At 42.1% G+C, this 13,991-nt stretch overlaps 1 protein-coding gene across 1 annotated transcript; it reads right to left on the bottom strand.

Moving 5' to 3' along the window:
- Nucleotides 1-686: 686 nt before the first annotated feature.
- LOC112836027 (BCL2/adenovirus E1B 19 kDa protein-interacting protein 3-like) lies at nt 687-1,635 on the bottom strand. The gene is given in 2 exon segments (XM_073891634.1): nt 687-1,217; nt 1,219-1,635. Coding segments are annotated over 2 exon segments (582 nt in total). The 5' UTR covers nt 1,557-1,635; the 3' UTR covers nt 687-973.
- Nucleotides 1,636-13,991: the final 12,356 nt, after the last annotated feature.

Here is a 13,991-nt window from a genome sequence, read left to right on the forward strand (position 1 = left end):
TTTTTCTTGTGATTGATTTCTAGTTTTATACCATTGTGGTTGAAAAAGATGCAGGATATGATTTCAGTCCTTTTGAATTTGTTGAGACTTGTTTTGTGGCCTAATATGTGATCTCTTTAGGAGAATGATCCATGTACTCTTTTTTTTTTTTTTTTGAAGGATTTGGCAAAGATTTATTTTTTCCTATTTCCAGTCTTTTGAAGTAGACACAGGTTTGCTTAGAATGAAGCTGATTCTAAGAGCACAAAAACCGAACACAAAGAGGAGGACTAAATTCAGCAATCCGGAGGGCTGAGAGAGGAAAAATACTTAGCAGGTGCCGAGGATAGAAGACCACCGGCCCGGACAGCTGTTAACACCTTCAGGGGCCCGCGGCTTCGTGTCGGAGCAGGACTGACACATCTGCTCCTTGGGTTCCGTGGCGTGACCGACAGCAGAGTTGAGCGTAGTCTTCAGTAAAGACAAACTGCATCCACTTAAACATAGTATTTCCTGGAACAGTGTGAATATAAGGCCACAATATTCATTTGGGATAAACCCCTTATGTAGTCGTCATTTAATAAACATTATTTGTTCTTTTCAAATATAAAGTATTTTAAACTGAGTAACTGGTTACAGATAATTTTTGTTGAAGTTGAAATACTACATGTCATACATATCTAGTGTTAAAATTATTTATACTTCGATATTTATAATATCCAAACAAAATTTACTACCAAATTATTACAGTAGATGTTAATCAGTAGGACGTGCTTATTAATTGTTCCCATAGGTATGATTACAGGTTGGCATGGTTTTTTTTTTTTTTTTAACTCTTCTTCCGTTCTACTCAATTAGGAACGCAGCATTTACAGAACAGACAGACCCATCCAGTGGCGCAGCTGCCCCAGCCCGCGGCGGCTCTTCACCTCGTGCCGCCTCCAGCCCCGACAGAAACCCCGCTACGGGGCGAGAGCTGGCTTCCAGTGCTTCATCAAAAGGTGCTGGTGGAAGTTGTTAGACGCTTTCCAATGTAGATCCCCAACCCGATGGCCAGCAGGCACGAGAGCAGCAGGGACGGGAGGAAGACTTTCAGGAACTTCGCGGAGAAGATGCCCCCCTTCTTCATGACGCTCGTGTGCCTCATGCTGAGGGTGGCCGTGCGCTTCGGGTGCTTGAACAGCAGCTCCTTTGGGGGGATGTTTTCCGGCCGACTTGACCAATCCCAAATCCAGTCTGTTTTTCTTCAAGATGCTCTCAACTTCTTTCCTTCTCTCGATATAATCTTCCTCAGACTGAGAGCTGTTTTTCTCTCCGATGCTGTGGGTGTCTATTTCCGAAGCTCGGGTCGTATCTTGAGGGGTCTGTGAGCGAGGTGGGCTGTCACAGAGAGAGCTCTTCGAGCTACTCCGTCCAGACTCATGCTGGGCATCCAGCAGTATTTTTTCCAGGTCACCGTTATAAATAGAAACAGAAGCTGGAACGCTGCTCCCGTTCCCGTTATTGCTGAAGTGCAATTCCACCCAGGAGCCCTGCAAGTTCTCCTCCTGCAGTCTGGGGGTCCCGCTCTGCGACATGGCGCCAGAGGCACGGCGCGGCAGCAGCGGGTCGGGGTCGGGCGGGGACCGGTGCGGGAGCCCCAGACGCGGGTCTCGACCGACTCTGATCCATGTACTCTTGAAATGAATGTGTATTCCACTGTTTTTGGATAAAATATTCTGACTATTTGTTATGTCTATCTGGTCCAATGTGTCATTCAAAACCACTAATTTCTTGTTGATTTTCTGGATGGTCCATCCACTGATACAAGTAGAATGTTAAAGTCCCCTGTTATGATTGTATTACTGTCAATTTCTTCCTTAATGTCTGTTAATAGTCGTTTCATGTATTTAGATGCTCCCATGTTAGTTGCATATTTGTAATTGTTATACCCTCCTCTTGGATTATTCCCTTTATCATTATGTAGTTGTGTGTGTGTGTGTCTTTTACAGTCTTTGTTTTAAAGTCTGTTTTGTCCAATATCAGTATTGCTACTCCAGCTTTCTTTTCACTTCCATTTTCATGGTAAATGTTTTTCCATCCTTTCACTTTCAATCTGCATGTGTTTTTAGGTCTAATGTGACTCTCTTGTAGGCAGCATATAGATGGGTCTTGCTTTTATATCCATTCAGTCACCCTGTATCTTTTGATTGGAGCAATTAGTCCATTTACATTCAAAGTAATTATTGAGGGGTACCTGGGTGGCTCAATAAGTTGAGCATCTGCCTTAAGCTCAAGCCCTGGGGTCCTGGGATTGAACCCCACATCAGGTTCCTTGCTTAGCTGGGAGTATGCTTCTGCTTCTCCCTTCCCTCCCCTCCACCACTTGTGCTCTCTCTCTCCCAAATAAACGAATAAAATCTTTTTTTAAAAAAAGTAATTATTGATAGGTATGTACTTAATGGCATTTTGTTACTTGTTTTCCAGTTGTTTTTGTAGTTCTTTTCTGTTCCTTTCTTTTCTTGCTCTCTTCCCTTGTGGTTTTATGGTTTTCTTTAGTAATATGTTTGGATTCTTTTCTCTTCATTTTTTGCATATTATTACAAGGTTTTGATTTCTGGTTACCACTAGGCTCATATATAACATCTTATGCATATAGCAATCAATATTAAATTGATGGCCACTTAAGTTTGAAACATTCTAAAAGAACCATATTTTTACTCCCCTCCCCCCACAGTATAGGAATATTGGGCCATACTTAACAATTCTTTTATTTTGTGAATCCTGGACTAATTTTTCTAGATATAATTGATTTTACTGCTTTTGTGATTTAACCTCCATATTGGTTTTATAAGTGATTAATCTACTCATTTTGTTTTGCTTGTAACTACCTGTGAAATTTTTTTCTTTCAGCATTTTCTTACTCCTGATTATGACCTTTTCTTTCCACTCAAAGAATTCCCTTTAATGTTTCTTGTAAGTTAGCAGTGATGATCTTTTTAAACTTTTGTTTGCTTGGGAAACTCTTTATCTCTCCTATTTTATTTTATTTTTCTCTCCTTCTATTTTAAATGATAGCCTTGCTGGGTAGAATATTCTTGGTTGCAAGTGTTTTTCTTTCAGCACTTTGAATTTAAAATGCCACTTTCTTCTGGCCTCCAAATTTCTACTGAAAAATCAGCTGATACAGCCTTATGAGGCTTCCCTTGTATGTAACTATTTTCTTTTCTCTTGCTGCTTTTAAAATTCTCTCTTTGTTACTACTTTTTGCCATTTTAATTATTATGTGTCTAGATGTGGACCTCCTTGGGTTGATTATGTTGGGGCCTCTCTCTGCCTCCTGGATCTGGATATCTGTTTCCTTCCCCAGATTAGGAAAGCTTTCAGCTATCATTTCTTCAAATAAATTTCCTGTTCCCCTTTCTTTCTCTTCTTCTTCTGGGATCCCTTTGATGTGAATGTTATTACACTTAATGATGTTGCTAAGTTCTCTTAACCTATTCTGATTTTTTATCATCCTTGTTGTTGTTGTTGTTGTTGTTGTGCTTGGTTGTTTTCCATTACTCTGTCTTCCAGATTGCTGATCCATTCTTCTGCCTCCTCTAAACTACTATTGATTCCCTCTGGTGTATTTTTAATTTCAGTTATCAAGTTCATCATCTCTGTTGGTTCTTTTTTATATTTTCTGTCTCTCTGTTGAAAGTCTCACTGAGATCCTTCACTCTTTTCTCAAGTACAGTAAGTATCTTTATGATCATAACTTTAAATTCTCTAGCAGGAATTCTGCTTATTTTCATTTCATTTAGTTTTTTTCCTGTGGTTTTGTCCTGGTCTTTCCTTTGGGACATATTCCTCTGTCTCCTCATTTTATCTAACTCTCTGTGTGTGATTTTATATATTAGGAAATGCAGTTTCATCCCCTGATCTTGAAAGTAGTAGTCTTATGAAGAAGAGGTCCTGTGGTGCCCTATAGTGCATTGTTCCCCATTCACCAGAACCAGGCACTTCGGGATTGTCTCCTATGTAGGTTGCATTTGCCCTACTGTTGTGGCTAAGCCTCATTTGCCTTCAGTCCAGTTGGCTTCAATGGCCTACTTTGCCTGTTGTGGGCAGGGTTTGGACCCTATGCTGTTAAGGGGCCAGTCTGGGGCCACCATGGGCTTGTATTTGGATGGTGTCAGCAGTCTGACTAGATGCCTGCCCTCAGTCCACTTGCTGAACTACAGGGTGCTCTCCCTGCATTGTCCCCTGAGAGGCTTTTGTTGATGGGTGGAGCCAGCAGTCAGACCAGATGCCTTCCCCCATCCATCTGTCAGGGATGCAGTGAGTCTTAACTGCAGAGCTCTCTCCCTCTGCTGTCCCTGAGAGGTTTTTGTTGGTGGGTGGGGCCAGCAGTCAGACCAGATATCTGCCCCCAGTCCATCTGCTGAGGCTGCAGATGCATTGATCGGTGGGGCACTCTCCCTACACTACCAGTTATAAGGTTCAGCTGCTGGACTGCAGTTGAACTGATGTGTGTAGTTATCTTCCCCTCTCCTCAGGTAAAGGGTCGCTTTGGAGTCCCCTGGTCCCTGGCAGGGCTGCTTACAGGCTAAAACAAGGCAGGAGCCACTTTGAAGGGACTCCTCCTCAGTGGGATGGACTGGATGAGGTGGATTCACATGAAAATGCGGGGATGGGATGCATGGTGTTAGCAAGTTAGGTGGAGGGTGCTGCTTCCTGCAGGTGTCCAGCTATTGGGGGGTACAGGGAGGGATAATGGGAGAGATATAGTGCATGCCAGCTCTTTTGTTCTTAGGAAGTCTCCTAAAGATCCCTGCACCTCCAGCGTGCATTCTGAGATTAGTAAACAAATCTTATTTTTTAAAGATTTTATTTATTTATTTGACAGAGAGAGAGAGAGCATAAGTAGGGGAAGCAGCAGGCAGAAGGAGAGGGAGAAGCAGACTTCCAGCCGAGCTGGGAGCCAGATGCGGGACTCGATCCCAGGACCCTGGGAACATGACCTGAGCTGAAGGCAGACGCTTAATGACTGAGCCACCCAGGCACCCTAAATCTTTTTTTTTTTAATAAATCTTTTTCATATATACCCCAAGTGCTTTTCAAACTGATGCTTCTATGTTGTAGTTTGTGGGGTTGTTTGTTATGCTTCTCTTTAAGGGCTGGGACTCAGTTTCCTATTGCCTTCTGGCTCTCCAGAGCCAAGCCTGCTGATTTTTAAAGTACCTGGAATTAAGCCCCACTGATTATAAAAACAAACAAACAAACAAAAACCTCACATAGTTAAGTCCCACTGGTTTTCAAAGCCAAATGTTACAGGACCTACCTTCCCAGAGCAGTTTCCTCATGTCTGGGGTAGCTGGTGTGGGACTGGCTTCCCTCCCTTCTCCATGCTTGTGGTCTCCCTGGGAGTTTGGTTCCCAACCATATCCCTGCCCCTCCTACTGTCTTCATTGTGGCCTCCTCTCTACAATTAACTGTGAAAAGTGTTCTCCCAGTATTCCTTTTGTTTTCGGGGTTGGTTGCACTGATATGGCTGTTATCTAGGTGCATCCATGGCATGAGGCAAGGTTAGGATCCTCCTACTCTGCCATCTTCCCAGCCTTACCCTCCAAAAATATGTATTACAGTATTATTTGTGGCAAAAGCTGAACTTACATGACAATCAATAGGAAACTGGTTAAATTATAATACATTATTACATTATTCACTAAATATGTAGCCATAGGGAAGGTCAAGATACAATAGTTTTGGGGTGCCTGGGTGGCTCAGTTGGTTGTCTGACTCTTGATTTCAGCTCAGGTCTTCATCTCAGGGTCGTGAGTTCAGGCCCCATGCTCAGCATAGAGCCTACTTAAAAAAAAAAAAAAAAGATACAATAGTGTTATAAGTAATGATGTAGAATGACACCTGATACATTGTTAAAAGTTTAAATAAGGTGCCAAACAACACCATGTGTGGAATAAAAAGGATTGTGTGTGGTATTTGTTTGATTAGCAATGACTACCTCTAGAGGAATACAAAAGAAACTGGTGACTGATCACCTCTGGAGAGGGGTACTGGGGGCGAGGTTAACAATGATAAAGAAGACTTCTTTTACCCAATAATTTTTTTGGTGCTGTTTGAATTCTTTAAAATGTGCATATGTAAACACACTGGTTTTTCAAAAGTAAGAGAGAAATTTAATTCTTCTCCTAACTATCCTCCCTTCAAACCTATCTGACTTAGTTAAACAAGTAGAATCTAGTATGCAGGACATGCTCTTCATTGCTTTAGTCTTCTCATTTATGTCATCCTAAGTTTATATATTTAGGCCACAAAAAACATTTTCATAAATTTTACTTTAATGTTCTACTTTGTTATTTTTTTTTTAAAGGCTGCTTCTGTCTCTGGTGTAAAATTATCAAAAGCACTGCTCATTATGTTGTTCAACATCCCCTATATATGGGCCCATGTGAATGGGCAGTACCTAGAAAGTAATTGTCTCTCTTGAGGAACTGGGGCTCCCTGTCTTGGGTACAAGACCTATGTGCTTTATCATGTTGGCATTATTGTCATTGCTGCCAGAAAGTTTAGATCTCTATGTGCTGCTCAATTGTAGTAACTGAATTTATTTCTTCATAGCCTGTCTTGATATAAAAAAATTTAGGGGCACCTGGGTGGCTCGGTTGGGTGAATGCCTGACTCTTGGTTTCAGCTCAGGTCATGATTGCAGGGTCCTGAGATCGAGCCCCATGTCAGGCTCTGTGCTCAGCACTGAGTCTGCTTAGGATTCTTCCCCTCCTCCCCTTCCGCCCCTCCCCCCACTCATGGGCGTGCACTCTCTCTCTCAAATAAATAAATAAAATCTTTAAAAATAAGTAAATAAATAAAATTTAAGGTGGTTTACACAAATACAAGAAGTTTTTAATTAGACAGGAAAACATTGTGAAGCTGAAGACAATACAAGAAACCCTGTATTTGCTTCCTCTTCCTTTCCAGAGCCCAGACTGTATTATTTTATGATATAAATATTCTCTTAAAACAAAGTAAAGTGACCACAAGTGAAGAATCCATATTTACATTTTTAATCTCAACATTAAATTTTTCTACCTATTTTCATTCTTCAGCCTGCAAGAAAAGCTACTGTAGATTTAATTTATTTTGCACAGCCCTAAGTTGTGGACTGAGAAAAAAAAAATCAGTTCTGATAATATAATTTTATAATCAAGTTATAAATATTAGGATTTTTCCAGTTTCATCAAGAAATAATTAACATACATCACTGTATAAGTTTAAGGTGTACAGTATGATGGTTTGATTTACATAGATAGTGAAATGATTACCATAATAGGTTCAGCTAACATCCATCTTCTCATATAGATACAATAAAAAGAAAGGAAAAAAGAAATAAAGGGAAAAAATTTTCTCCTTGTGGTGAGAATTCGGGATTTACTTTCTTTTTTTTTTTTAAAGATTTTATTTATGTATTTGACAGAAACACAGCGAGAGAGGGAACACAGCAGAGGGAGTGGGAGAGGGAGAAGCAGGCTTCCTGTGGAGCAGGGAGCCTGATACGGGGCTCGATCCCAGGACCCTGGGATCATGATCTGAGCCAAAGGCAGACGCCCAATGGCTGAGCCACCCAGGCACCCCCTAAATAAATAAATTTAAAAAAATTTTCTTTTAGAGTAAGAAGTCAGTATATAATAAATTTGGCTTCAAGTAATAGAAAACTTGCTTTTCAGGAACATATATAAGTATGCAAGAAATCCAAATTAGGTTATTTGTGATGTTGGTTCTGTATTCAACAATTTCAGAGATCCAGGTTCTTTCTAACTTTATGCCCCACCATCCTTACAATTGAATTTGTTTTCATTCTTACTGCCTCATGGTTCTATCTGACTGCTGCAGATCCAGCCACCACATCTTTACTCAAGGCAGGAATATGGGGGGAAGGGACAATGCCAGGGATGCCCTTTCCCTTCCATCAAGAAAGCAACAGCTTTCTCAAAGGCCCAACAATTTCTGCTGGTATCTCATTGGCCAAAACTGTGTCACAAAGCAACTCCTAGCTAAGGAAGTTCGGAAAGTGAGTATTTAGCTGAGTATATTGCTTCTCAAATAAATGAATTCCGTTACAAAAAAAGAGGGGGAGTGGATGCTGGATTAGTAACTAACAGGGTTTGCCACAAATACATGAATTTTATAAATATGCCAGAAAGCCAACTTTGAAGCCATCCTGACAAACGAGGTATCTGCTAACCCAAATCAAATAATCCAAATTATCAGAATTACATATAAAAATAGTAAGTTCTAAGTTCTTAACTGTGTCTTTTTCTACATGGATGCCTACTTTCTGTTTATCTGTCTTTGGGATAGCTATTTCACAGCCTCTTTGGGCATACTTCTTGATTTTTCACTATGTTCAAATGGTTGCATATCCCGTAATTAAGGAGGGGACCAGAGGGAGTGGGGAAAAGTGCTGCTAAATACAGTGCTCATCAAGCCTAAGGAAGTAGAGAGGCAGCTGTTTAAGATAATATAATACACTCGCATTGAATGCCTTACCTTTTAGATTCATCTGATAGCCACACACCAACCTCCCAGGCTTTTGACATTACCACCTGCCATGGCGGAGCCTCTGTCTGTCTTCAAGGACATTTTATTGTTGAGGTTGTTTGCCATAATTGTTAGTTACTGATAGTATCTTCCCTTTCTTTTGATGATATTTAAACTCTAGTATTTATTAGCATTTCCACAATAAACTTTTTTAGGAAGGTGAGTCCTTTGGCGTTTGCGCTACCTTGGAAAGTTAAGATGCTATTTTCTATCCTCAACACTAGGGGGAAATCTTGTTTTCCCTTGGAGTGTCTTAAAATCCCAACTCTCCCTCACCCAGCTCTGAATTCATTTACTTTAGTTTCAGTATGAGTGAATCAGTGTGAGATTTTCATATTTATCAAAATAAAATGAGGAGACATGATGACTGAATGTAATGTGGTATCCTGGGCGGGATCTTGGGACAGAAAAAGGACATTAGGCAAAAATAAAGGAAATCCGAATAAAGCATGGATACTAGTTAATAATAATGTATCAGTATTGGTTTGTGGATTGTGACAAATATAGCATACTAATGTAAGATGTTAACAAAAGGGGAAACTGGGCAGAGGGTATGTGGGAACTTTGTACTTACTACCTTTGCAAGTTTCCTAGAAGTCTAAACTGCCAAAATAAAAAAAAAAAAGATTTTTTTATTTAAAAAATTCATTTCAAAAGTGAGTCCAGAACATAATTTCCATTCTTTTTCTTTTTGGAACCATGGAAAATAATTTTAAAACAATATATTTGCAGGATAACTTGAATATTAGAAAGAAGAACTTTGCTAAATGAGCTTTGAGTATACGAAGATAGAATTAAACAGGATTGGATACATTTAAAATACTGAAATATAAAAAAAGTATTTGTTATCTGAGCTTTTTAAAATCCTACAAAAGTAGCCCTATCCCAGCAGAGATGAAGGAGGAGAGGCTCCTAGGACAAGCGCAGTGTAACCTGCTTCAAGTACCAAGTGTCGGGGAAATTCCTCAGGCTCTCTTGCTAACTCCTGTGCATGGGCTCCCTTGAGCCCATCTTAGCCGGGTATTCCATCTCCAAGAAACATAATAAAAGTCTGTTAAATTTTCTTGAGGAGCTATCTCTTCTTCTGATACGTGTTTTTTGTTTTTAAAGATTTTATTTATTGGAGAGGGAGGGGGGGGAGAGAGAGAGAGAGAGAGAGAGAGAGAGAGAGAGAGAGAGAGAAAGCACAAAGGGAGAGTGAAAGGGAGAAGCAGACTCCCGGCTGAGCAGGGAGCCCGATGCGGGACTCGATCCCAGGACCCTGGGATCATGGGCCACGCCCAAGGTAGACACTGAACCGATTCAGCCACCCAGGCGCCCCTCTGATATGTGTTTTTCTGTGACACACCACTTTCCAAGAGTTCCTGAGAACTCTCTCATGCTAAGATTCTACTCCTTATAAGAGCTCTCTCATTTCTCTTCTCTCTCTCAAAAATCAAACCCACGGTCCTGGGGTTCATGACTCCCTTCCCTTCTCTGAACGTTTTATTCCCTCCCTGAGGACCCATTTGTTCCTCCCTTCAGGGGGCTCCACTCATCTAGAGCCATGGATTCCTTCCCTGCAATGGGGAGGCGTGGGGCTCTGTGGTGGGCGTGAGGGTGTCCACAACATTTTGGTTCTCTACCTGGGCATAAGGTAGAATTGCCATTCCCTTGCTTCAGCCAATGGAACATACCAGCCTGTAAGAGCTGGTATATAACTCCTCACATTTTCTTCCTCCCTCCACAGAAAACACTATCTTTCCTGGGGATGGAGGCTCCCTCAGCTTGCACACTTAAGTGAGGACAATGTGGAGCCCCCAACCAACAGTCGGGGACATACAACATCAGAAAGAAAAGTATCTTCCTGGTTTTAAGTCACTGAGACATTGGGGTTTTTGAGCAACATAGCGTCGCTTGCCCTGACCCTACACCGTCCCTCCAAGCAAAACATATTATAATCTTCCCCATTTTACATGTGAAGAAACGGGAGCACCGGGAGATTAACATCACCTAACTACTAAGGAGCAAACCGGGATTTAAACCCAGAAGGTATGGCTCCAGCGTCAGTGCCCTTAATAACCACCCTTAGAGATGCCCAGGGAAACAACCCAAGAGCACATCTTCCTTTCCTTCCCCCTGAAGAGCGCCATGCTGCTGCCCCTGCGGGCCCAGGTACTTTCCTCCTCCTGCTGCATAGCTGTTGTCCTTAGACGGGCCTGTGTGGGAGCCTTCTCCCAGATCCACGGCTGTTCTTTCTGAGCCTTCTCTCTTGTTCTGCTAAGCTTTCTAAGACGCTCCCAGGAAAGGGTCCACAGGAGGTTAACTTTCGGAGGCCTTGAATTTTTGAAAAGATCTTATTCTTCCCTCATTGTGATGGTTAATTTTATGTGTCAACTTGGTTGGGCCAGAGTGCCCAGGTATGTGTCAAACATTATTCTGGAAGTTTCTATGAGAGTCTTTGCATGAGATTAACATTCACAGAGGGGGATGTTCTGTTGGTCTCAGCCTATGGATGGTGACGCTCTTGGCTGGGAATGCCCGAGGCACTTGCCTGGGCCTGTACAGCTAACAAACCCCCACAGACATTCCCACACAGCAAAGTTGAGGGTAGAGAGACGGCAAGGAAGCACGGACTTGGGGCTCAGCTTTTACTGGGGTCTGAGGGTGAAGTGGTTAAGGCTCACTTCTAACTGGTGAATTTGTTTATTTTAAATATTTTTTAAGTAATATCTACACCCAAACTGGGGCTCAAACTTAGAACCCCTAGAGCGAGAGTCACCAGGGCTACCGACAGAGCCAGGCAGGTGCCCCCTTTACTGGTGAACTTAAAATGCAAGCGCAGTAAGGGTACAGGAAGGGAAAAGCAGGATCAGTTAACTGGTCAGTTATTCAGGTTACCCAAGGCTTTCTAAAAGGAGGACTTCACGGGTGGGGTGGTCTGGTTTCCTATCTAGTTGTTTTACTAGTAGCTTTGTCATAGAGCTGGCAATACATTTATTCGAGATAGATGTCTTTGACATGGATGGCTCAGTAATCAGAAGTTTAATGTCAGGCATTTACATTACAGTTGGCTTTGAATAAAGCAGATGACCTTGCATCCCTCCATAATGTGGTGGGCCTCATCCAATCAGTTGAAGGCCCAAATAGAACCAAAGACTCACCTCCCCCGAGCAAAAGGGCATTTTGCCAGCAGATGGCTTTTGGATTTGAACTGCAACACTGGCTCTTCCCAGGATCCCAGTTGCCAGCCCACCCTGCAGATTTTGAACTCGCCAGAATCCATAATTGGATGAATCAATTCCTTAAAATAAATCTTTCTCCACAGATACACATCCAGTTGGTTCTGTTTCCCTGGAGAAGCAGACTAAAACATTCACATATAATTGATAGCTTGTAAGGTATAGTAGTCTCCCTTGAAACCAATAGTTCCTCAGAATGTCGAAGGTATTCCTCTATGGTCTTCAGATAACTAGGGTTGGTACTGAGGGTCTTATTTTCATTCTATTTCATTCATTCTATTTGTGTTCCTTTGAATGTGGACTTTTCCCGCTTCTCTCTTAAAAAAGGTATTTTACTTGTCCCAAGTATTTTAATATTTTATGCTTTTTTTTTTTTTTAATTAGTTAAAGCCTTAAAAATGTGTTGTCCTGGGCCCAGAGTGGGACTTTCCAACATGGAGATTCATGTTCTTCAATTCTGGGAAATTTTCTTCTTCACTTATGAGTATACGTTGTTGGACTAGAAGCTTTGTGAAGGCAGGCCCATAAATATCTTGTTCCTCGTTCATTTAGGGGGCATAGTGTAGTAGAGTGTCTGGAACCCCAGAAGTACTTGAACGAGCGAATGAATGAGTGAACGTATGCAGAAGGACATGTATGCTTGGGTGGGGGAGAGACTGAGCTGAGTTTTAGACATGTACATCTTGAGGTGTAGGTTGGATGTAGGAGCCTGAGATCCAAGAAAGACATCAGGGCTATCAGTGTAGACCAGGGAGGTAAGGGCATATGTCTACCACAGAGGATGTCCTCCGTGGTCATGAAATGAGCTCCTGGAAAAGAGTACGGGGAAAGACAAGAAAAGAGGTGGGCAGCAAAGACTGTAAAGGAAATTATTTCTTTGAATAAGAAAAAACTGTGTTTCCTATCTTCCAAACACAAGTAAAACGCAAGGAAGATATTCCCTTATCCTATGGCTTTCTTTCAGTACCTCCCATCAGAATTCTGCATATTCTTTGAGAAGCATGGGTACTAGAGCACACTAATTACAGGGCCTACCATCAAAACTCACCTCTTTCTGTATCACCGAAGCAGAGAGAAGGAGACATACGTGGGTTGGACACAGAAATGGAAGAGAGGAAAAGCTGTGGACAGGTAGGAAAAGTTCCCAGAAGAGAAATGTAGGTGGACCGTTCTGACCCATCAAACCTTCAGTCTCCCCTCAGCTACTCAGACCCCTGTTCCCAGGCCCTCTGCTCCTGAAAACATTACATACCGCTACACACTCCCGCAAACAGCCCTCAGTACTCCACCCCTGCCATTAGCAAGTATTTCTTGCAGGCCCAGCTTCTGGGCCTTCCGCACGCCCCCGCCCCCACTTTCCACCAAGTCTTGTTCCTTATCTAAGAGGGCTCAAGTCTCCTGTGTGGTAAGCCTCGCTTGAACTGAAACCAATATCATTAATTCTGGCTGAAGTTAGCTAACTTCTCCAACCCCTGGATACCTAAGCCCCCTTTAACCGCCTGTTTCAACAGCCAAACCACCTGCTTTGACCCTCGGCCCAGGGTCCTATCTCTGCCTCTCACCCTCTGAATTTGCCTGCAGGCCCCACGCCATCCCAGAGTGCAGCTCTCAGGGAAAGCCCGCCCTGGGTAGTGACTTCATGCCAGAATATGCTTGCAGCTGAGCTCACAATTGAATTTGTTTCTTTTAATGCTGGGGGTTTGGGCACCTAGAAGCTAATTTTAGAAGATGCATTGCCTGTCAGATGAGATGATGATGAAGTCCACATCTAGCCTGCAGGTCTGAGAACCTCCACCAGCACTCTGGCTGGCTAGAGTGTTAGAAGGAAGTAGAAAGATGGTGTGCGTCCTGTAACATTCTATACAAACAGAAATTCAGTTTCCGGGTCCAAGCCTTCCCCTTCTTACCTCCAACCACCACTTATTAGCTTTATTTAGCTGTGGGACCATGGGAAAGGCCTAAATTTTCTGACTGCCCACTTCACACACTATCAAAGGACACTACTTGCTCTATTTACCTCACGAAATTATTGTGCTATCACATGAAGTCATTGACATGACGATGACTCTATGTAAATAACACAATGGACCACAAACATGTCTCAAGTCCAAAGAACAAACAGATGCAGAAAATGAAACATCAGAGGTTATTCCCAATAGTATTTGGAAAAACAATGATTGATCTATCTATCTATCTATTTATCTATATGGT

Source organism: Callorhinus ursinus, unplaced genomic scaffold (assembly GCF_003265705.2).
Source record: "Callorhinus ursinus isolate GAN/ISIS: 27379988/994484 unplaced genomic scaffold, GSC_fseal_2.0 scaffold4, whole genome shotgun sequence".
Taxonomy (NCBI): domain Eukaryota; kingdom Metazoa; phylum Chordata; class Mammalia; order Carnivora; family Otariidae; genus Callorhinus; species Callorhinus ursinus.